The sequence below is a fragment of the Ciconia boyciana genome, chromosome 2 (assembly GCF_034638445.1).
Source record: "Ciconia boyciana chromosome 2, ASM3463844v1, whole genome shotgun sequence".
NCBI classification, from domain to species: Eukaryota; Metazoa; Chordata; class Aves; order Ciconiiformes; family Ciconiidae; genus Ciconia; species Ciconia boyciana.
In genome coordinates this window covers 122,340,873-122,365,887 of record NC_132935.1, presented here as the reverse complement: position 1 = coordinate 122,365,887, position 25,015 = coordinate 122,340,873, and the positions used below count along the sequence as shown (strand labels likewise).

Here is a 25,015-nt window from a genome sequence, read left to right as displayed (position 1 = left end):
GAGCCATTCAGGACAGCCACACATTCTGTGCACGAACTATGGCATTAAACATAACACAGCAAACACATGAATAAAAATAGAGTAAGCTTTTTTTCATGTTTCCTTTCTTAACACTTTTCCTTCCCATTTGACATTTCTCCTTTTGGTAATCAAGCCTAAAACATAACCCAGGATAACGGGAAGTTGACCATGAGAATCATTCCAAAAGTAATAGTCCAGAAGTTGCAGTATTTGAAAATTATGACCCACCACCACCTGGGAATATTCTAAATGGGAATCTTTTTGGATTAGTAACTTCAGGTGTCCCGTGAACAATTTTGGTACAATGTAGTAAATTAACAGATCATCTAAGCTTGGAGAAGCAGATCTACTTTCCTAACAATATGTATCCAGGATCCCTTAAGCCTCTAGTGCATTGTTAGATAATCCGGCTGAAAGCTGTGCTATATTTATCGCTTGATTCAATGCTGTCTTAAGATCCTACCACTCAATTTGCTAATTTGATGGTGTTGGTTTAATTTCAGAGAAACATTAGTAATGTGAGAGCACAAACCGAAACACCCCCAAGTTAATTAACCCCAACTTAAGCACAGTGAGGCATGAAAACAAAGTGTCGCTTTCGATGTCAGTCAGCAGGGGGCAGAAACAATATCCCATCCCACAGGGATAGGGTAGCGCCATTTATATATACTTCAGAAAAAGGCATAAGGAACTTGGTAAGTGATCCCTACAAGAAACTAACTACAGTTAGCTAAAAGTTGCTTTATGACCAAGAGGATAACAGGTTTACATCCCTAGAGCAGAGGATTGCATTTCTTCATTGCAATTCTGCATTTAGACACACAACTACTTTCACACATCATTGCCAGCAGCATGTGCCAGCTGTCGTCCACTTGGAAAGAAAGAGGCAAAGTGTTTTAGGAAAAAATGATGTATGAATTTATTTCAAAATCTCCAAATGAGAGACAAAGAAATGTATATGGTATAAATCAATGTGAATATAAAAGAATAAGATATGTTTTGTATAATATAGACTCTGCCATACGATGTGGAAAGCTAAACTTTTATTCATGGTTTGTCACAGGAGTCCACTACGTGCATCTAAACAAAAGCAATGTCCTTTTTTGATACAGAATGACCTCAGTTGGTGGGATCCTAGCTCACCAGGGGCTATATAACTAGACTATGTCAAAAAAGAGACAAATTATTAGTTTAAGGGAAAAAAAAGGATTATCTGTTGGCCACAATGTGGTGCAGAAAATGCTGATGAAATACAATTACAGGACTGCTGCAGCTGGGTTGTTTTGCAAAGAAGAAATATGAAGTGGCATACAGACAATTTAAATCAAACAGTCACTAAAATCATTTCTATTTCATCATGCTGGCACCAGGCCGACTGCTAGCATATAGGCACAAATTACGTTCAGAAGTTTCAATGTTATCCATAATAATGGGAAGTTTGGCAGAAACAGGCCTATTTTCCCTTCACAAATCTATGTTTGATCAGAGATGTCACAAAACATTCACCCATAAATACGATTTTTGCTATTTCACCTTATAACATGGCAAGGGGGTACTGAACAAAAACAAAGAGATACAGAAAAGTACACAGAAAAGCATGTTTACTATATCTATTTATTTCTATTCACCTGGAAACAAACCATATAATTAATACTTTGGGCTTAAAATTCAGTATCAAGTTTCTTTAAGTAAATGACTGTGCTGATTTAAAGATAATCTATACAGAGCCTGATGAAATAAAATCTGTGTTAAAATTACTAGTCAAATACAGAAAAGGAATTCCTTCATTCCTTTATTTTCACATACCTTGATGGGTATTTTAGTGAGTAAGCAGCAGCCAGGAATCCACCTAGGTTGTGTCCAAGTAAAATCATTTTTTCTAACCTCATCTCCTTTCTCCAGTCTTCTATGGATTCCACAAACTGATTTTCTGCTTCCCGAGCATCAGTGTCGAAGTGCGGTCTACTGCTACGTCCAAATCCCAAGAGGTCGAAGGCATGAATGGTCCTGTTCTCACAGAGATCTTCAAAATTGAGAGCCCACAGTCCAACACCTCCTCCAAACCCATGCAGGAGAACAAGCGGAGTTTTATGTGAAAGGTCCGGAGAGAATGTCAGTGTCCATATTTTATTTCCATTAGATATATACACATACTGTTTATTGTATGTGCTTGCAATACCTGAAGAAAGAGTGGGAAAAAATGATGTTGCTAGACACACCTGATAAAACATGAAGTACATTCCAGGGAATCTACTGTTTTAAATAGGAGCTCCCTTTCAAAAGACAGAGCCTACAATCAAATATCTAAATAAGGGAACAATGAAAATCTAATTCTAAACCTGTTTATTTCATAGCAGTGTAAAAGCTGTTTTTAAAAACTTCTTTGATTATATTTAATGTAATTTATAGAAAATCTAGTTATATCTATAAATGTTATTAGAAACCAAAGACTTACATTTTAGCATTTTGTCCTCAGCCTCTTTAAGGTGTAGCAGTGATGTGGGACACCAGGCAGGAAGCCAGCTGAATAACCACCCTAACCTACAACAGCAATACAGAATAAAAATTTCTTGAGCAAGATGGTAATTTTTTGCATCATTTGATGCTTTGGAGACATTTCTTTTGCTGCTCTTCATAAAAGAACCCATGTAAATCACAGGCCGTGCAGGACAGGAGTGCGCAGTGGGAGGGAATTCACTTTCTCCTGACTTTTATAAAGTGGTGTCACGATCAGGGGCGTTCTTCAAACAGTGTGCTGTTTCTCCACTGTGTGTTCCTTATCAGAGTGTACTGATCTATCTCCGTCAGAGCAGGTTTCTTCTGAGAACCTGAAGACATCAGCCCTCACGCCGACCCGACAAGCCTGGCAGATATAACACAATCATTGGGGTTTCCAGCCTCCTCTCAAGTTCCTTTGGAAGTCTGCCTGCGCACACGTTACCCTGCATGAACCTACTATTTCCAAAAAAGCAATAAACTGTGTGCTCGCCAGCCTAGCCTGAACTGATTCATACGCTAGATAAATTTAAAAAGTGAAAGATAAGCAGGTTTATTCTAGCAAAGCAAATAACTAGGGCCTTCATTACCAACTTAGAAACAAAGTCCCAGAGGAAAACGGAACAGCAATTTCAATTCCCCCGACAGAAGCTGCTTTTCCAGCTGTCAGTTACTATCTTGGTAGTACTCGCTTGACCATGAGAGCAGGGGGGATGACTCAGCTAGCAGCATTGCCTCACCAACAGTGCTTCAAAGGACACAGCAATTGGGTACAGCTCTTCCTAGGTGCTAATTTATCCCTTGTTTTCAAGATGGAATCCTCTTTTTCCCTCTCTCACCTGTTTTTGAAGTGGCTCGGACTATCAGTGCAAAGGCTGCTACTGTAGGACCCCACACCATTCCTCACAGAGAAGAGGACAAGGTCACCAAATTCACAATCAGCTTGCTTTCTTTAGCACTTTTTTCCTACGCTGAACTGCTTTTCAGCTAGTTATAGTATTTTCAGGACAGAACTCTGCGAGTATTAGTTGTACAACAATTAATGTTAAAAGGCTATAAGGTTACTAATGTCCAGTTTTTCAGAGTGTACACGACACATCGATAAATTACAGATCTGGCCCCCCAAGTTCTTTATCCAAAGGACCTTCTCCCCACCTTTTTAAGGGGCTGAGCTACTCCAGCTGCATAGCTACTTGAGTTTATGATACAACATGGAAGGTTTTCTGGGGATGCACAACGCAACCACAAGCAGCACTGTTCAGGTTCACAGAAACATATTAGGGGATATCAAGAAAAAAAACCACAAACCATACCTGATCAAAAAGGATTAATCACCCAGTCATCCATGCCCACTGTTATTCAGTATTATTTACACCTCTGCGAAACGCACTAATGCCTGGCTGTTCTGTAAATAACCTTCCTAAACCACCAGACCATGGGAATCGTTATAATGGTGTATTGAGGGACTGGGAAGGGACGGTTGCATGTCCGTCCATGCCATGTCCTCATGCAATCTAAGAAATTAAGGAACTCAGCATCTTACAGGAATGGGCATCCAAGTGTTTTGCTTCCACATTAAGCTATGCATTTATTTAAAAGTAAGATTTTTAAGAGGTTAAAGCTGGCACCAGCCAAAAGCAATTTACCAGCAAATAACTGTGAAATCTGAGTTTAACAATATCACTAATTGTGTCCCATGTTACGAATTACTCTGGTAAATTATTAAACAATAGCTACGTCACCACCCTTCTGAGCCAAACGTTCTGCTAATTACATGCTCACCTAGGCATTTTCATTCATAACTCTTAGGTCAGAAGCACAAAACCCATTCACTATTTCCCCCAAGCCAAAACTATGTGAAATGTTTCTTCGTGGCAAAACCACTGATTTAGCAAAGAAACTTCTTTAAATTATTTTTTTTTTTTACAGAAGTGTATAGCTGCAACATGTCAACATGAAGACAGTGCAGAGATATGACCACAATGAAATAAAAATGAAATCTACCGTTCACAGTCCCAGAACTTTATTTCCCAGTCTTAGGGAGACACCTGGATACTCAGGAAAAATATTTAGAAAATTATATTAGAATGGGAAAGTTGTAACATAAATGCCCACTCTTTCTTTTGTGACTTATCAGTACTGTTTATAAATACTGAGATTTTAATTCCGAAGAGACATCACATACACATAGCTTGACAAATACAGTCAGCAAGCTGAAATGCTTAAAATAAAAATTATGTTTGCAATTCAGTCATTCTGTACTTGCTGAACTAAAAGAGCAAGTGAAGAGGGCCTTCTGTCAAAAAAAGTGATCACTTTCTAGAAAAGTTATTTTAGAAAGAAAATATTTAGTTACCTATACTCAAGACTTAATCCTTTGGTCGTGTCCCCCCCCAACTTCCAAAAATGATTTACCACATTGCTAGATGTTTTCCACATGCAGAGAACAATCAACTATTTAATCTATTTGAGTCGTTTCTCTGATAGCTTTGGAAGACTAGAGTGTGGCTGTATCATTTATTTTGTACATCTGTGCTAAATGTGTCTTCTAAATACACACAAGAATGTCAATTGCTTACATGGCCTATCATTTTTATTTCTATGATATAAAGTTAAAAGAGCTATGTAATGTCAAAAAAGAAGCAATGGACCTTTCAAGACAGCATGCTCACCAGCAATGGAGATAAGATATAAAAGAAAACTAAAGATTTCAGCAGTAGTTTCACATCGTGAGCTACCCACTGTCAGAAGAGGCAGACCCCACTCTGCTCTCATCACCCACCACTTCCCAGACACCCTGTTTCCATCCTTCTTTTTACAAAAAGAAAACTCAACAGTGGAATCTTCCATTTTGAGGAGTTCAGAATTGGGCTTAGCTGCTTGCTACATGAAAAAGTGTGAAATAAATCTGGCAACCGACAGCCCAAATGTCTATCATTTTTATATTGATTGTATATATGGGCGATACACATCAAATTACCAAGGCACGTAACTCGTGGGATTTAACCTGTATATTTGTTGGTGGCCATGCAGTAACATAAACCAGTGTGCACAGCCATGCTAAAATAAGCAATAATCAGTAGGGCAGAGCATGCCATAGGATGCTTCCTCACATCTCCTATTTGGGGTCAGTTACACTTTTCACAGCCACCTGAAAAAGTACCGGAGGCTGGAAAAATCAGAGGCCAGCAAGTTGGGGGCTGCTGACCTGCCGAACGTTCAAAGAAGTCTCTCTCTCTGCGAACAGACCTCCACACTTCTAACACATCTGGGGCAGGAGACCAGAAGGTAAGGGAAGGCCCCAGAGACATCCACTGAACGGCCTTAGATACGGAGAAAGTCAAGGTGATAAGTGTGAAGTTAGAAGATTAGTGAGACCATCAGTGGCCTATGCTGACGACCAAATACAGTAATAAATAATGAAAACAAAAGGGACACAGGCACAGACATCTGACAATGTGGAACTGCAACCACTATGCACAGGGGCCAAGCCACCAGCCAGGACCTAACAGGTTGGCTGGTTGGAGCAAGTGTCCTGTTTCCCTGGGTCCAAGCATAAGAAAGGATAAAAAGAAATTTAAAAAAAAAAAAAAATTAAAAAAATATTTTTAAAAATATAAATACTGATTACTATCTTTAGACATCTAAGGAGTATGAATATTGTATAAAATGTAACTAAGGATAATACTGCTTTTCCTTAGCTGCTTGAATGTTAATTTGAATCAAGAACTTGCTGTCACAGTACAGCTTAAATTGCCCGAGGGTAACTCTCAAAAGAACTGAGAATCATGTAGAGACAGAGCCATGGCAAACCTGACCCACCCATCCACCTCCACTAATTAGGTCAAATTGGATGAAGAACATGGCAAATAGGTAACTTAGATACTACCATTCCGTCAGCTAGATTAATCCTATTTAGCTTGGTGAGAATCTATTACATGCAAGACAACTGATGGATCTGTAGCCAGTTACAAATTTGACATACTCCACAAAAAGCTCATGAAAGCTTAGATAATACTGAAGAATTGAAAACAGCTATCGTAACATTGAGGTATGCACTCAAACAGCTGAATAATCTATCTGGTTTCTGGCTTGTAATGTGGATTTAGAAAATGAAGCTCTACAATATAAAGATGTTCAATGAATGTTCAGCCGAAGTTGCTTATAACTATCTAGAAGACATAAATGTACGTATATGGAGCTCATTCTCTCACTTTTCAAGCTTACCATTTACTTACCCACATTAGAGTTATATGAATGCATGGCTTACAAGATGTATTAAGCTTAAAATAATTCAACGCAGGTTATTTTCCCATGTACACCACCATTGTAGAGCTAGCTGTAATAACCTATGCAAACTCTGTGTGGCCAAAAAGCAAAACAAAAAAACCCGTAAGCTACAGAACTCCACTAAATCACACTAAATGAAAGCAACGCCATTTGCTATATGATGATTGTCAAAAATTGCTGACCCAGCGAGACAGGACATGGAGAGATCTTTCTACAATACCGAGTATAAAAATCAGCTTTTCACTAAGAATTTTGAAGTTAGTAAGGTAATCAAAACTCCCAATACAGACCAAGAAACAGGCACTGAAACATGCATCAGTGACAGAAGTGTGGAGAGTAGACTTTCCTGTCACAAAGATTATCTGGCCTTAAAAACGACATCAGTAGGGAAGCCAGAGCTCAGGGTATACAACAATTAAACAATAACTCATAAGCAAAGGATTATGGGAATGTAACTGAGTGCACAAGTAACAGAGCTGCATATCTGTCTTTCTCTTGCTCTCAGCAAATGAACATATTTAATAATTTTAATTGAATTTATGAAGACAATGTGGCAAACTACCAAGGTTTCAGATAGGGAACAAGCTCAAAAACTTAAAAAGCTGAAACACTGAGTGAACTCAGTGGTAAACCATTTGAAGCTTCACCCTTTACCGTTAAATATTATTAGAATCAAGCTGATCTTTCAAAAACCCTAACCCTCTCCTCTCCTGACTCTCAGAATTAATTCCAGCTATTTATAAGAACGGAAACAAAATCAAATTAATGCAGAGAATTTGTTGTACTGTTTCTGCCCAGCACCAAGAGGAATGGCATTGTGATGTTCAGGGCCACGCAGCTGGCATGGCAGTTATGAACATCCATCAATTCAAGCTAGCCCCAAATTAAGAGAATCTTGCACTATAACAGAAAAACAAAGGTAAGCTAATGGAAAGACAGCTCAGACTCTCCCATCTTGTTTCTACATAAAGTATTTTTGAAGTACTGTGCTAGCAAAGGAATTCAGAACTGCCAATGTGTTGAAATCTAAATATAAGTATCATAAGGCTTTCTCTTCTAACGTCTCATGTAACCCCATCACATAAAAACACTTAAGCATTGTACTTCAGTGAAACTAGTCATATATTTAAGTGTTCTGCTGAACTGAAGTTAGAGTGCTCAGCATTTTATCGAAACAAACTCTAAATACTTAAATATTATCGTTAATCCATAAGCAACATTCAAGAGAGATCAATAATTAAAAGAATGGAGCAATCACCCGCAGGGAAAAGCAACTTGCTTGGCCCTTTCGATTTTTATAGAAACACTAAGAATGGGCAAAACAGAAGGACTAAAAAAGAGCATCTGAGGCAAGAGGTCAACATAGCAAATTTAGGGTAAAGTGCCAATTTTAAAAGTAAATCTGTTTTACTACAATGCTCTAAGAACACTCTATAGTTAACATAGGATTTTGTATGGATGGATGCTTAAGTGAAATAACTAGAGATACCCTTTTACCCTTTTCATTATCTTCTTTTTTTCTTTTCTCTTTTTTTTTTTTTTAAGAGGAACAATAGAAATAAGTCTGTTTACTGAATGTCTTCTGCATTTTCCTCAGCATCAGCAGTAGTCTACACAAAGCCTAAGAGATAAGTAGGATGTGGTTTCTTCTATCATCAACACCACCAAGTTTTCACAGCAAATTCTATTTTTGGTTACTGAATTTCAAGTTTACACGTAATAACCTGAAACAATACGAAGCAACAGAAACAGTCACGGACGACACAATCAAATAGGGCTTTGTGTGTCAAAACATCAGAAAAAAGTAGCAGGTTACGTCTGGGTTATTCATGTCCAAGATAAAGTTAAGTTATAATAAACTTTTCCTTTCACATTTCATTAATTTAATGGCCTGAAACACCAGAATACTCAGTGCTGTTTACATGACTGATTATGGCAAGAATTAATGCTACTTTATTAACATTTACCAGCAACACTACTGTCCTGGTTTTGGCTGGGATAGAGTTAATTTTCTTCCTAGTAGCTGGTATAGTGCTGTGTTTTGGATTTAGGATGAGAATAATGTTGATAACACACTGATGTTTTGGCTGTTGCTAAGTAATGTTTACACCAGTCAAGGACTTTCCAGCTTCCCATGCTCTGCCAGGTGCACAAGAAGCTGGGAGGGGACACAGCCAGGACAGCTGACCCCAACTGGCCAAAGGGCTATTCCATACCATATGACGTCATGCCCAGTATATAAACTGGGGGCAGTTGGCTGGGGGGTAGCGATTGCTGCTCTGGGACGGGCTGGGCGTTGGTTGGCAGGCGGTGAGCAATTGCATTGTGAATCACTTGTTTTGTACATTCTTTTATAATTTTTATTATTATTTTCCTCTTCCTCTGCTGTCCTATTAAACTGTCCTTATCTCAACCCACGGGTTTTACTTTTTTTTCCGATTCTCTCCGCCATAGCACTGATTACACAACGGGCTTGAATAGGAAACCCCAATCACCCAGGAATCTTGGAATTAATCATGGACTGGCCAGAAAGCAAAGATTCTGGAATATTGCCAGAGGAAGAGGTCCTGAAGAGGCCCCACTGTATAATAAACTTACAGAAAATGAGAAGCAATATGCCCTATTCACTGATGGGTCCTGTTGTCTTGTGGGAAAACACTGGAGGTGGAAGGCTGCTGTATGGAGTCCTATACGACAAGTCACAGAAACTGCTGAAGGAGAAGGGGAATTGAGTCAGTTTGCAGAGGTGAAAGCCATCCAGCTGGCTTTATATATTGCTGAACAAGAAAAGTGGCCAATGGTGCACTTGGTGGGGCTCCATCTGTCATAACAGTCTTCCAGGGCAGGAGAGATGGTGTCTGGTGTTGGACTGTTGCATGCTGAAGTCAGTTCTGGTTCCACCATCGCTGCACTTTGATCGGTTTCATCAAAGTTCATTCTTCATTAATCTGGGTGATTCTTACTGTAATACTGTTGATATGGCATACAGCAACCATCGAAGTGATGACATACAGTATTATATAGCAATTAACATCATACAATTCAGTTCATTGGCTATTCTCACTCAGAATCAAATCCCCTTGAGGTACACATTGGACTTCCTCATCCTTCCGCATTACCCACCCAGGTCCTTGAGCAAAAGCAATCCCACAAATGGGTTTACTCCTGCCTCAGGCAAACACCCCACATTGGGCGCCAAAAAGGACTGTCGTGGTTTAAGCCCAGTTGGCAAATAAGCACAGAGCCACTCGGCTCACCTTCCCCCCCTGCCCTGGTGGGATGGGAGAGAGAATCAGAAAAAAAAAGTAAAACCCATGGGTTGAGATAAAGACAGTTTAATAGGACAGCAGATGAAGAGAAAATAATAACAACAACAACAAATGTACAAAACAAGTGATGCACAATGCAATTGCTCACGACCCGCTAACTGATGCCCAGCCCGTCCCCGAGCAGCGATCACTGCCCCCCGGCCAACTCCCCCCAGTTTATATACTGGGCATGACGCCATATGGTATGGAATAGCCCTTTGGCCAGTTGGGGTCAGCTGTCCTGGCTGTGCCCCCTCCCAGCTTCTTGTGCACCTGGCAGAGCATGGGAAGCTGGAAAGTCCTTGACTTAGTATAAGCACTACTTAGCAACAACTAAAACATCAGTGTGTTATCAACATTACTCTCATCCTAAATCCAAAACACAGCACTATACCAGCTACTAGGAAGAAAATTAACTCTATCCCAGCCAAAACCAGGACAACTACCATTACAAAAACCCTACTATTTAAGTAAAGAAAAATATTTTTCTTTCCAACATCCACTATATCCAAGTTCCACCTTGTTCTCTATTTACTCCCAGGAGAATTTCTCTTGAATGTAGGTTGTTTAACAAATCACTGGGAAAAAAAAATGCTTTGGAGAAAAATGCAATAAACCTATTTCAAACTAGTGTGCGAAAGAGCAAGAAAACACGTTTCTAAAACTCCAGTAAATTGAAAAGCGAACTTGAGGAGATACAGAAGTGGCAACTATTTTCAACTCAAGAAAGTTTTAAAATTATTATATATTGGAACTGCGTATCTCTGTATCAAATTTGATAACACTTTTCTGTTTGGTAACACAATATTAAATGGCTAATAGTGATAAGAAATTTAAATTGCATAAGGTACTACCATTAAAATGAGGATGTCACTTAATCATTGTGGATTTAATTTTATGAACAGGTTCAAGTTCTCCTATATGGTTTCAGACCAGCCAGCAGTCTCTTTAAGCATTTCAACAACTGTAATCATTTAAAATCCAAGAAAATTACACATTCAAGCTTGGTACTAGTTTGAAGCAGAAATCTTGCTATGAGAGGGAAAGTTGGGGTGGAGAAAGTTTTAATGTAAATAAGTCAATAAAATACATTCTTAAAGACCAAGATAAGTGTTCTTTCTGTTCAAAGAATATATAAGAATATAACGGTGAGATTTTATTAATTATAAAATGAAGTAAAAACTACAAAGCAAAGCACATTTAATTGAAAAGACAGAATGCATTACTGATTAGCGTGAAAGAGGACTCAAATTTCCTAATTAAATTTGGAAAGTTTAGGAAATTAGAAAAACATGTTTATCATGTGAAAGCAACACGCTCTGCATGAAACTGAGAACAAGATGCAACAAATAAATATATATTAGACTTAAGCCTTTGACAGAAGCAGTTGACTGCAGTTAATATTCAGTGTTAGCCTGTTAAGTCAAGGAAAGCCAATTTTTAAAATGAGAGATAAAACACACAGAGAAGTCTGTGTGTTACTTGAACTCTGAGAAGCATCCTACTTCTCCGTTTTTATTCCTGCTGGTGTCAGTGTGCGGTAAACTGGGTGATGTAATGCCTCGATCTCAGGCCACCCTCACTACCAGCAGATCAGACCTAAAAGCTTACTATTCCCTCCATTTTGCCAATTGAACTATTTTGTGGCTGCTTTCTCTCTCAGATTTGTGAAATGATTCAGCTTTAAAAGAAACTATGTTTTAAACCAGATAATTATGGAGACCCAGCTACACAGAAGCCAAAGTTACCCAGCAGACCTTTCCACAGCTAACACGGTGGAAAAAAAGACTAGCGAGGCAACGTGGAGGACAGCAAGCTTTTAAGTCAGAGCTGCCACTGACAGACAGTAACATACAATCATGACCTCAGTCAGTCTGGATTTAACTGGGCACGATGGCTCAGGAGCAAGGCTCAGGATATGGTTTCATGAGAACTTTAAGAGCATAACCAATTTTAGGAGTCCTTGTAGCCCTTCATTCCTGTCCCCAAAGTGCAGCATGTTCTTTAGCGCTTCAGTTTTCTGAGAATAATGAATACAGTCAGAATCATTCAAGCATACACAATCTGTGTACAGTAACTGTTATTGCAAAGGCTGTATATCCAGGGGCAGAGCTTCTGCATGTACAGTAGAAGTCAGATGTAGTAACCACAACAACAACTTGAATGAGATGTTCCTAGGACAAAAATTGGGCTCTGGCAGTTGCAGATAAACATCAGGAGAAGAAAAATATTCCATGTTCCACTTCATAATCATTGCATGAAGAGACCAAAAATAATGTAATTCTTCAGGGAAAGACCTTGAGGAGCATATTAAAGAGGCAAGACCCAGAAGCAAGATTTACGAATATGGTATGGAACAAAAAACCTCAATCCTTTAACAAATGTCTGTTCACCATTTTCACGAGGTGACAAAAAATGTATTAAATTGCCATGAATGGGTTAAAAAGGAAACAAATTTTCTTCCCCAGATGATGATATAACCCTGCCTATAAAGTTCTGTTTAGATGAGTTTCGAGCCAAGATGTTCCGTGCAATTAGATGTTGTGAAACTCTTGGATACTTTAGTAACATTAAAATAGAATGTTTTGAAAACCTCTGCATAATATTTCTAGGAAGTGTAATGTACATCAGCCCCATTCCAACAAAAAGTCCATTATAGGTTATTGCAGCATATTGTTGCACTAGGTCAGAGGTAAAAACAATGCATTCCTCATGTACTTTCTGCATCTTGAATTCTGTATTCAGAACATTCAACATCAGAATTAATGTAAAATTCAGAAGCAAATTTTATTACTGTCTCTATTTATATTAACAGTGCTACACATGATTATCACTTATCAAAATTATCCTGAAAAGGTAAATAATGAATGTGAATCCATAACCAATGAGCATTTTCTGGCTATTTTAGTGATATTGAAGTTTAGCGTGTTATTTAAATTCATTTGAGCAACTTGAACATTCAGGCAGTGGAGAGGACCTACAATTTTGCTCCCTCCCATGCTGAACCTCAGCTATAGGTACACCTTGCTGTATACCTTGCATCATTGTGGCCCCCTCCCCATTTTCTTCTCTGTCTCCTAGTACTGCCTTTCTTTTTTTTTTTTGTCCATATGTATCCTTTTTATATGTTTTTGTCATTTCTTCCATCTCCTTTCTAGCTATACCCAAAAGTGTCCATTTCAGGGCTTGCGCTTTTTCAGTACCTACGACAAGACTGAAGTTTATCTGTGGACTGTCACCCAAGCCTGCAACCTGTAACGCTCATACTGCTTACAAAGTAGCTGTGTTAGTGCCCTATGCAAGAAACCATTAAGCATGTGTGCAATCATGAAGAAACCATGCGTGTGGTCCTACAGCCATTACTTATTCCTGTTACTGTTCACTGCTATATAGGTTCCAAATCTACAAACAAGGGCAGCATCTTACCGTCCTTCAGAACATCACAAAGTCTTCTCCACAGTCAGGTTAAAGTCAGGCCACAAATATACTACAGAGCAGAGAACTAATTAATTCTAACAAGCTTTCAGAAACACTGTTCCTCCCCAACTTACAACACACTCTCTAACATACAGGCGTTTCCCCTTAAAAACTCTACGGTCCACTAACTGCTAATAGTAACCAGCTAAGCAAGCCCTCGGTTATTTCCTTCCATCTCTTCTACGGACCAATTATTTTATATTGTGATTTAAAAGCTAAAATCAAACACAACCTAGAGAAAAATCACATTAGCAACTACAGACCAGGTATGGAAGAATACAGAATACAGAGACAAAGACGCAGAGGAGAGGAAAGGAGGGAGCTGCACAGTCTCACTAAAACTACTCAACCTTGTGACAGAGATCACGTGTGTAACACACAGGTTAGGTACCACTGAGGACCTGCAACCCTCTGCCTCCTCCACAGTAACTCACGTCTGATAGAACTTGGCATTGCCACAGCTGTTAAGTGTTTTTACAAACAACACATTGCACGTTGCATTAAGAATTTGTTAAGAAAAGCATAATTAAAATAAAGAAAATGAAAATTTCCTCTTGGTGCCCTTCAGATGTTACATTACTTTCTACTGCTTTCCTTTTATTTATCCACCTCCTGATGTACTCCTGCTGCCCTTCAGATACTGCATAACCTCAACCTTGCTTAAACCTTATTTGTCAGCCTTCTCATACCTACCATGACACCCGCATTTCAGACTGTCTCCGAGTTCCATCAAACACAAGAACAAAACACATACGTAACCGGGAACTCTCATAAATCTGCACCATTGTCCACCCACACTCTACCCCACTTACCTTTTGTTTGTATTCTGTAGTGTATTATGCACAATTTAGATCACAACATAAATAGGAGATGGATGTTTTTATCTTTCCATAAGGAGCCATATAAGAACACAGATAAAAGACTATCTAAAGCACATGATTATTTCCCTTAGCTCCAAACTCACTATACACAAACCCCACTCGTACTCGAGAGTGAATATACACTGAGGATGGGTTGTTTCACTGCAGATCATTAGAACAGCTTCTACGTTGTGTTCCTTTATCATAGTCACCTACGGTGCCTAACAGTTACCCATGTCAAATTTTAAGAACCGGTATTCAATGTTTTGGGCTACCTAGCCTCATTTCCACTTCTTGGAAAACCTAAGAAGCGCACAACCCTTTTCATAACAGACTGTTTTGTGTGCATGCCTACACTACAAATGCTTTAGATGTCAAGGAAGTCTAAGTAGTCTTAAAAATAGGTAAGAAGTTAAATGGGTCTAAAAAGCCATTGCATCAGATGACCCCTTATGGAAAGGTACGATGTAATTAATAAGCCTTTAGTGTCAGTATGACACTTACTAAATGTAATCAAGAAAAAAAGTTCTACAATAGTGTGCTAGCACTAACCCACCCCACTTCTTTTTTTTCTCATTGCAATACCCTTCTCTTCCTCACTTCAATATATGAGTGGACTTTCTCAACGGCAATAGGCGCTCTTGCCTCTTTTGTTACAGAATGCATTTTTACGCCTGTATCTTCCCCTCCTTTCTGTAGTCTCCTATGATCCTGAGTTTCTATTACAACTCATTCAGAGCACCTTCCTGCTCCGCCATCCGTCACCATGTTTTCTTGTTGTCACTTAAAATCTTCCTCTTTTACCCTCTTAACCTTATTCCAGACTGACCTCATTCCCTTACACGGCTTCACTGACTTACAAATCTCTCTTCTCCACTGACCTCTCTCCTGCTGTTCAGCTTCTCATTTGGATCTTTCAGAGCCAATGCAAACGCAGACACTCACCTTTCCTCCCATGCCCTCTTCTCTCTGGCTGTCAATACAAATCATGTACAAAAACCTATCCTGAAAGAATGTCAGGGTTGCAAGTAAATACCCAAAAGTTATGAAACATGAGAATCAAAATTTCCTCAACAAGCAACCTTAATAAACCACTATATAAGAGGGAAGAGAAAAGACGCCTTAATAATTTATCAGTTGGGAAAGTTGTTCAGATTCTCCCATAAAAGTTCAGAAAAGTCAGAGATCCTCCTGGCACAGACACCCCCTCCTTTTGGAGGGGTAGGTCTCTACCAGCCCCCTAGCAGGCTCTAAAAAAACTTTGAATATACCCAAATGCATGCAATACCAGCTAAAGTCTGCATTCTCCAATGACCCATAGTCACCAACGCTATGGCAGCCCCACAGCTAGTTGCCCCTCTGGATTTATGACTCCATTTTAATTTCCACTGGGGCTACAACCCCCCTCACTCACAGGTACCCTAATCCTACTTTGACAACTTTTGTAGTAGAGTTTTTGCTTGATACTTGGAAAGTTTCCACTTGACCCACACACATTAGACTTTAGACATTAGACTTTCTAATGCTGCCTCTTCAACCTGCTTTACCCCCCATCCGTAACATCCTAAATGTAAATTAAAAGCTACTACATAATTACAATCTTCCTCCCTCCACCTCACATATTTTTCTTTAAAGACTTGAGCCAGATGGATGACAAATCCAGTCAGATTTTTTTTTAATGGGGGATTTCTGTCATAGCAGATGACTTGGCCAGCTAATCACTGAAGGAGAGAGGGATCTTCTACGGGAAGCAGTGGAAACCTTCAGGCCAGACACTGAAAGTGTCTGTTCTCTAGTGACAGTATCTGTAAAAATGTATGTCCATCTACTGCACACAGGAAGCATAAAGCACACATAGCATGGGATCACCTGCATGCCCCGTGGTGGCAGTGGAAACCATGCATTTGAATGCTGCTTCACTGAAGGTGGCAACCAGCGTTTCCACAGGCCACTGGAAAGGAGCAACTGAGAGGATGCCCTGCTGCTTGAAGAGAGGGGGAGACCATCCACAGCTCACTGGAGCACGTCAGCGTGGCCTTTCCTCCTATTGTCCAACATAAGAACAAGTTTCAGAAAGAGCGGAGGAGAAAACCTCTCAGCTTAGATATGTCCAGCCTGGGGCATTCAAACCTCTAGATGATGTTTCCTAAGGCAGTCTCCCTTAGGAACCATAAAGAACTAAAAAGAACTAAAGAATTACCTGAAAAATCACAAACGTATTTGCTGAACTATAAATGAAATGTACGGGATGCCCTAATTTTACTTGGTTTGTTTTCAACTGTGAAAGAAAGTCCAGGGGCCGCACCATCACCTCACAAACAGACCTTGAGCAAGGTTGTGGTCCTTCAGTGACTCCTTGCCAGCAATTCTGCCATCTAATTTCCTGCTAAGCAGAGGGACCTTGAAAAGTGGTAGGTAAATGTATAAATGGGTCTACCTGAAATCTAAAAATCCCCTTCACAAAGGTAAGTACATCACATATAACCACGGAGAACCACTTGTGAAATGGGTGAAGCAAATGAAAGAAATTAACAAATAGGATACTCTTCCCTGATTCTCTGTCCTAAGCCTCAGTCAAAGAATAACCATAAGCAAAGGAATCCAAAGAGTAGTCAAAACCAAGTAAAAAGAACTGAACAGATCATCTACTTCCATATACTCACTGCATTTTTTATTTTTAACCGTTTGCCATAATGTTTGCCTATGGTTGCCAGCTGGGAGAAGCTGAACATTACTGTTCTATCTCCTACAGTGTTTAATCAAGCCTCTCACAGGGGCATTTAGATGAGATTCCTCCTTGTCCAGGGGCAAGGCCATGACCACATGGCCATGACCATCTTTCTTCTGCCACTTGAACGAGAAGATAGCCCCTATTATATTTTGCCATGTTTCCCTCTCTCCCTTGAGTCTATGGCAGTGAAGAAGAGAGATCTTCCTGATCACCACAGACTTTCCCTTCCCAAATGCATACAAGGACAGGAAAACTGTTTGAAACAATCCTGTAAATGCCTGAAAACCTGCTCATACATGTACTTTCAGAGGAGCACACAAATGTAATGCAAAAGGCATTCAGCACCAAAGCTATGACTGACACAACCCTGCCAGTGAAAAAGACAAAATCAGAAAAGAGGAAGGAAACGTTCTTTAACCTTTTCCCACGTGCTTACCACACTGCACTTATGTCTCACTCGCTCTTTAAAAATGCAAGTTGTAGGTCCCAGATCTGCTGTCTGTTGCCTGTGCTATAGGAAGGGCCTTTAGAAATAGTCTCCTTTCACAAAGAAAAGTAAGCAGGACGCTGCTTTCAGCTGTCTACCCACTCAGTTTGCTTTAAAACCCAGATGATGTAATGAGCAAAAAAATCAACCAAAAATTTTGAGTTGAGAGTGTCCCTTCATGCTGTAATATTATGCTTTAACATACCACTGTGATATCCCTGTGAACCATCCTACTAACAGGCAGACATATGCTCTATTAAGCCTAATAAACTATTCCTCTTTTCCTAATCGAACAGCTCACTTCAAAATTATAAAAAGAATTCTGTAATACAAACAAGCTTGAAGGATAATACAAAAATAATTGTGACTACTGGTGTTGCAGTGTACGGTTTTACCTATTACTCCAAGCCATTATTTTGTGAGACTACAGGCCACTTACAAGCAATTTGATATAGGCTTGTAAATGCAGACCCCTTAAAATATTTGTTTTAAAGAAAGCTATTCCATTTACCTCAGAGGGGGGAAAACCCAGCATTCTGCATATAAACATGCATTTAGTAGCCGCTACTACTAGTTGTATTACAAGCCATAAGCAGTCCTGCTGAATCCAGAGTGAGTATAAGTTAATTCAATACTGGCAAACGGCTTATGCTAGGCTGTTTGCCTCACAGGCAGAAGTCTACATCTAAAACTTACGCAAAGAAGGTCCAAGGCTGTGAAGAAGTTTGGAAATCGTTAGCAGGTGACATGTTAACCAAGCAATCCCTTCCATGATGAAGACCAAAACATTTGTTCAGTTAATCTTCTCATTCAAAGTTAGGGCAATGTCATGAGTATCTTTCAGCTGAGATCTTCTAGAAAGTAACTGAGCCACTGCTATTCTGTTTTCACCACACTTACGCAGTTACCAGATTTCAACAAACTGAGTGTGTTGCATAACAGGTTGAGCCACACTATTTTTTTCAAAGCAGTAAAGTAAACTTCATATTTGTTCTTCATATACACCTGTCACTAACAATTGAATCCAGGGTTTTGATGGTATATTGTAACTCTTCCTCTCACTGCCACAGATTTTTAAAACCAAAAATATTTAACATATTTCACTTGTTTATAGATTTCCCCTGGGTACCGAGCTTTGCTCAACTTGAAAAGATGAAGAAATGCTCATTTTGACTATTGTTAGAAACTGACCAATAAAAGCACTAACAACTTGGAGCACTAACATTTCATCAAAGCTAATGCACTTTCTGAATTCATGGAAAAGAAGAGATTTTGTTCTTAGAAGTCTTTAGTGAATTGGGGGGGCTTACTCTGAAATATTTCACATCAAATGGCCTGATTGTTCAGAAGGGAGACACTGACAACGTCCTGAAAATCAACCCCCTTTAAAAGCTGAGTAAACCATGATGAGGAACTGGTCATAATCCTTTTGAAAATTTAGCCTGTGATTCCTAACCCTATGTCCAGATCATCTAGTGTTACAAACCTGCAATCCTGACAGGCTACTGAAGCTGAGGGTGCTTGGCACCATCTCAGTAGCACTCAGCACACCATGTGATCAAAGGAGACAGCTAATACAGTTCAGGCTAATGCGCTGAATGAACATACAAACTAAACAGGTTGAGGCAGAGCTATTTTAAGACTCTTACTTAGAAAACCCGTAGACCATCAACAACAGGCTTTACAAACAATGTGTATTTTATGAACGTGAATGGGTCAGAAAGAACACGGAACCAGGAAGGGGACTGTAGTTTCAAATGGGTAATGTTGCAGAAGGTGGGGTGAGGGGGAAGATTATTTTAAAAGCTATTTTAAGTTCGAGGAAAGAAGAAGAGCACAGAGTTACAGAGTAGACAAAACTGCATAGTGCTTTGAAAGGGAAACCTTTGAAATTTATACTTGAAAAGAGAATGCTATGTATATATGGTGATAAAGGCATAACAAGGAGTTTGGAAAAGATGGATAGTCCAGTTCTGGTCAGATTGAGCTGGCAGAGCAGCAAACTATGTCAGATGAAATACCAAAGCCAGAAGTTGGAAAAAGGACTAAAAAGAGAACAAGACTGAGAATGCAGGTAGTTTTGAAAGGTAACAGAACAGACACATAATGTGACAACATGCAAATAGTAACATCCTTGATATGAAGTCATGAATGCACAGCGTGATTTTCATGCAAGCACTTGAAGAATTTTAAGTGGAGTTTCTCAAAATAACACAAGACTTAGTTATGAGAGAAGGGAGATGGAGAAAAAAAGGCAAGAAATAAGTTTTTGAGGGCTAGGCAATCAGCAATGAGATACATGACCTGATACTTAAAGGATGGAGAAATAGGAAAAAATTCATGTAAACACCACATACAAAACACATTTACACGTGACAGATGCGATAAAGCACATGTATGACTGCAGCACAGCTAGATATTTTCTGATAGAGTATTTTTTGGACTAGAACCATAAAATATGATGGAACAAACAGGGAGATAAGTGACCAGCAGACATATTAAGTACGTTTGGTGAACAGACTCGGCGATAGGATGACTGTATTATTCTATAGTGGGATAAAGGAGGGCAGACAATGTATTTGGGGGCAATGGAAGGGTATAAGAAGAGGTCTGTACCAGAAGCTGAAGTGTACAACGAGAAATAAAACATAAACTGAAAGCCAAGGTATGAGAAGGCATACACGAGTAAAGGATATGTGAATGGAAGAAGAGCAGACCACTCATTAGTAACTTTATTATGGAACCATTTGAATGTACACAGAAAAAAGATACAGTGCAGAACTATGCCATTTCAGGCAGAAGAGTGATTAATAGCCATAATGAAGTCATATATTGAGGGTGTGAGTAAGTAGTTACAAACAAGTATTAGGGATATATGTTAAGAACGGGGGCAGGACAATTTATGCCAGAAGAGTTATTTTGGCAGATGTGAATGCCTTGGATAGCGAAAAGGAAAGAAAAGGTTAGTAGAGATAGCTGGAGATGAGGTAGGCATACAGTACTAGAAAAAGGAAAAGTTAGACCAACAGCATATAGGTTTATAATTTAAAGATGTGCCCTCATCTCCTACTTGTATCAAGAAGAATGATACAGTGGCAGAGAGGCTGACAAGCCTTACTGTCTGCTCTACATCTAAGTGAACGTATAGAACAGATGGAATGAGAACATAGGATATTTCTATGTACAGGTAAAGTTGCAAAGGCACACAAAAGCAAGGGGCAGCAGTATATACAGGCATGTGCACACTGGACTCGGGTGCAAAGGAAGGGTAAATGACAATAAAAGCATGTACATAGGCCAAAGCAAAGACGGCAGCGAAATGCGTACGTATACGTGTAGGCAGGTGTGCAGTTACAACAGCTGGGCCAGGAACGACGAAGCTCGTATGCAGAAGGTGAAGCAGCAGGGGCACAGCGCTTGCACGGAACTGGTGGCAAAATCTCCCGGGAGCCTGCCCGTGCGAGGACGCGCCTATACACACACACGCGAGGAAGCCATAGCGGGAAGGCGGTCTGCACTGCAGGAAAAATGGCAGACAGCGTGCCTGTACACTGAGAGAGCAACGAGGCGATGCAGGAGCGCAGAGGGGCAGGTGGGGCGGCCGTACCGGAGGCGCGGCGGGACAGGGACCCCGGCGGGGCAGGGACCCCTCGGGGAGGCGGGAGCCCACCCTCGCCCCGCGGCGCGGGACCGGCCACCGCCGGCCTCCCCGCAGCCCACCTGCTTGTACGGGCTGCAGCCAGACACGCCAGCGGCGGGAGGAGGTGGGCAAGCGAAGCCGGTAGCGGCAGGGCACGGCCGGGGCGCCCCTACAGGCTTCCTCCCCCCGCTGGGGACACCTGTGGGGAGGACGAGGCTCGCCCCCGGGCCCGCTCCACTCACCCTTCGCTGGAGGTCTCCTCCTCGGCCATGGCGGCGGCGCGGCGGCCGGGAGCGGGCAGCGGAGGGGCGGCGGCCGGCAGCGCGGCGAGGGACAGCGCGACGGCGCCAGCACCCGCCATCACGGGCTCGTCCCGCCCGTCGCCTGCGTCATCCCCGCGGCGGCCACCCACACCATAGAGCGGCGCAGCCGTCCACGGCCAGAGCGCCGCCGCGGGAGGCCGGGCAGGGCCCCGCTGCCAACCGCCGCCCGCGGGCGGGGGAGGGGCGTGCCCGCGCGCGCCGGGCAGGGCGGTGTGTGGAGAGGGGGCGGGAAGGCGGCCGGCGGCCGCGGCGTCGTGTGGGCGCGGGTCAGGGTCTGCCTGCGAGGGGAGGGGAGGGGGTCGGGTCGGGTCGGGTCGGGTCCCGGGTGCCTCCCAGCCGCCAGCGGCCTCGCTGGAGCAAGGCCCCGCCATCCTCTTCGTAGGCCCCGTCAGCGTCCCCGCACCTGATCCCGGGAGAGCAGCACAGGCCGGGGGCGCCCGCCCGGGCAGAAGGGCTGCGGCTTCGCGGGCAGGCGGAGGGCGAAGTCTTGCCGGCCTTAGCGCTCTGTTGCCGTCAGCTGCATCTTCCTCGGCAGCACCGCTGCCCTGTGAACCTTGCGCCCGGGGCACGACCCGTGTAGGTACCGACTGAGCGAGCGTACCGCCTGCTCCCTCCCCGCTCCATAGCATACAGCCTCACAGCCGGGGGACTGAACACCGGGCACTTACATCGCAGGGACAGCAAAGCCTCCGTGCCAGCACACCGATGACAAGTAAAGCAGGAGAGGTAGCAGAACCCAAACAAAAGTCCCGGCTGCTCCCCGAACACAGATCGTTCGCCGGCTTGCTTAGCAGGGCCCGCAGAGACGGCAGCAATGGTAGTCAGCACTAGGTTTTCAGCTCGGTAGTTCGTGTTTGTTTTTACATATAAGAAGCAACTTAGGAGCTCCGGATGTAACTTAAACACTGTCCGTCCCTAAGACGAGTATGAGTAGAAAACCTACTGGCGATTTTCATTTTCAGCTGTTTTGAAACACGTAAGCGTAGCCATCCCTATGGGGAGGAGAATGCCGGGGGCAAGAGATGTGCTTGTTTTAGACAGGATTTAGCCTCACGATATAGGCTGTGTTATTATTCAGCTGTGTAAGAACTGCATTTGTATTGAACAATCAACAAACCTTAATTGAAATAAAACAGCAAGGTGCAGTGAGTGGAAGAAGTGGTGAGAAGTTTTTAAGTCTTGCATTTCTTCTGAGTTTTGCCACTGAGCTGAAACACTTTAGAAAAACAGATGGAAGATTGATGACTGTTTCTTTTGGTTTCTGAAATCCTTTGATAAAAGGCATGAGGTTAATTTGGTAATAGCTGAAATTATTCTCAGCTAAAACCATTCTGCAGTTTTAACAGTGATTGTTGACATTGCACAATCTCAGCTAAAGTTTGTTTGGCTGTGTCACAATGGTTTGGCAATCTGACATTTTTCTCTGGAGAGTGTATTTATTTTTTATTATTGCTCTGAATTATTTTATTTACCAAAAATGTGAATATCTGTGAGTGCAGAAGTAGATGATCACTGGCAAACATTTGCAATGATGCTGTCTAGAATTTGCAAACAGCCTGAAACAATAGCTCTGAATGCTGTGATTTTTTTCATCTTAATTTCAGTGGAATAGTAAGTTTAAAACCTCATAAGCAAGATTTACACCCTACTCCTGGAACATGCAAGTGTTCAGACACAATTATCTCTGTGATTTTAATTCAGTGATGCTCATGCAAGTACTAATTGGTTACACTTGTTTAAGAATGTAAATGAAGGAGTAGCCCACTCCCACTTAGCAGCCCCTCTGTCTCTTAGTTTCTCAGCCTTTGATAGAAATGACTCAGTTTCTTTAGAGCTGATTTGATTATGTGGATAAATCAGCTGTATTTCTGTGCATGAAGAAATGACTGCAATAATGCTGATAGAAAAAAGAGGGTCATGCATCAGTTGGCTGATGTTGCAGTGTAAGTGAGTGAAGGACAGCTGTATCATAATGAGAAGCAAATAGTTCAGGTGAGTTTTTCCATTTTTGTATTTCAGAGAACTTTCTGGACACTGAAACTGTCTCTGACTCTAAGGGAATGGTCCCTGCCGCTGGTTAGTCTCTCACTTCTCTATGTTGATTTTTAGTCGGACTTGCATCTGGCCCTCTTTATTGAATTAGTTTAATGTCTTTCTCTTTAATAAGAGGTTGCTATTATAAGCCAGAATTCTATTTTCAGATCTCATCATCTAACATAGATAAGGTTAAAACAGACTTTTCTCTCTCACAGTGATAAACTAAAATTTAAAAAAAACCAACAGATGTCTGCTCACTTTGTTGTTATCCTTACAGCTTCCTTTGCTATACTTTTTTTTCAGGGCAAACATCTTTTCCTGCTAGCATCAGAAGAAAAAACAAGGTCCCTTTGCTGGGAGAAGAAAAGCAATCCAGCTGACCTCACAAATCCTCCTTGTCCTGGACGGAGATAAAAAAAATCAATCTCCATGCTAGAGAAAAGACTCCAGATGACATTACAGAAGTTTGAGTGTCAAAGCCATCTTGCTTACTCTGGATTTCACATAATAACTTTGAGACTGGCTATGTTAGAGGTCAGTTCACAGTACATATCATTGTTCTTAGCTGTTTTAGATTTGGAGTTGTGCTATTGTCTATGTCAATATTCTTCAAATACACAGAATTTCTATATTATGTGTATTACTCTTGTGATCCTACTTTCAATCCAACAGAATTAGCTACTTGTCAGCTAGAGCTTGTGACTTAATGAAGCACAAAAAGAGAGCAATAGTGTTTATCTCCCACGGTTTTTTATAATGACCCACTTAGTAAGATACTTCTCCAAACTGCATCACAAATAGCTTGCTAAAATCAGTCTGAGCAAAAACCACAGAGAAGGCTGACCAGGCCAAGTATGTACAGACTGAGGGCAAAAGGTTGTTTATGCTTGTTATTTATATGAAATTGATAAAACAGTCAGCTTGATGAAAAGAACATCGTATGCTATGCCTATTCTGATTTGGTAGCAAAAGCTAAGGTGGCACCCTAGCTCACGAACAAAAGGGCTCACATCAGTTGCATCCTTGTGGTGCTTCAGCAGGCATGTAGTTGACTACCATACAGCCTCTGCAGGCCCTTTGTTTCTTGCTCCCACAGATCCTTTTCCTCCGAATGTCTACTCCACATGTTCTCCGTGTTTTAGTTCGGGCGTAACTTCCAGCTGAACATTTGAGCCTTGCATCCCAGGTAGCCCAGGTTGAAAAGGAGAGCTACCTTATTTTGACATTTTGCAAGGACTCAGGATAACAAGGAACAGGCAGAACAAAACTGATCGGTTTCTGCAAATTAACCTGTCCATGATGGCAAGAGGACCTCGAAGCCGTCATAGGATGTCTCTGGGAGCTC

The 25,015-nt window shown here is 41.2% G+C and overlaps 1 protein-coding gene and 1 long non-coding RNA gene across 3 annotated transcripts in view; one reads left to right on the top strand and one right to left on the bottom strand.

Moving 5' to 3' along the window:
• Positions 1 to 21,773, bottom strand: part of ABHD5 (abhydrolase domain containing 5, lysophosphatidic acid acyltransferase) — a 32,408-nt gene extending 10,635 nt beyond the window's left edge. Inside the window, exons 1-3 of the mRNA XM_072853908.1 lie at positions 21,553 to 21,773; positions 2,477 to 2,562; positions 1,828 to 2,200 (exon numbers count right to left, since the gene is read on the bottom strand). Coding sequence (XP_072710009.1) covers positions 1,828 to 2,200; positions 2,477 to 2,562; positions 21,553 to 21,671 — 578 coding nt within the window. The 5' untranslated portion in view covers positions 21,672 to 21,773. The remainder of the gene's footprint in view (positions 1 to 1,827; positions 2,201 to 2,476; positions 2,563 to 21,552) is intronic.
• Positions 21,745 to 24,533, top strand: LOC140648224 (uncharacterized). Of its 2 annotated transcripts, XR_012041148.1 has the most exons (4): positions 21,745 to 21,843; positions 22,016 to 22,450; positions 23,653 to 23,709; positions 23,974 to 24,533. It is a non-coding gene; the product is annotated as an uncharacterized lncRNA (long non-coding RNA). The 2 variants fall into 2 exon arrangements; XR_012041147.1 differs by lacking the exon at positions 21,745 to 21,843 and having other exon boundaries at positions 21,922 to 22,450.
• Positions 24,534 to 25,015: the final 482 nt, after the last annotated feature.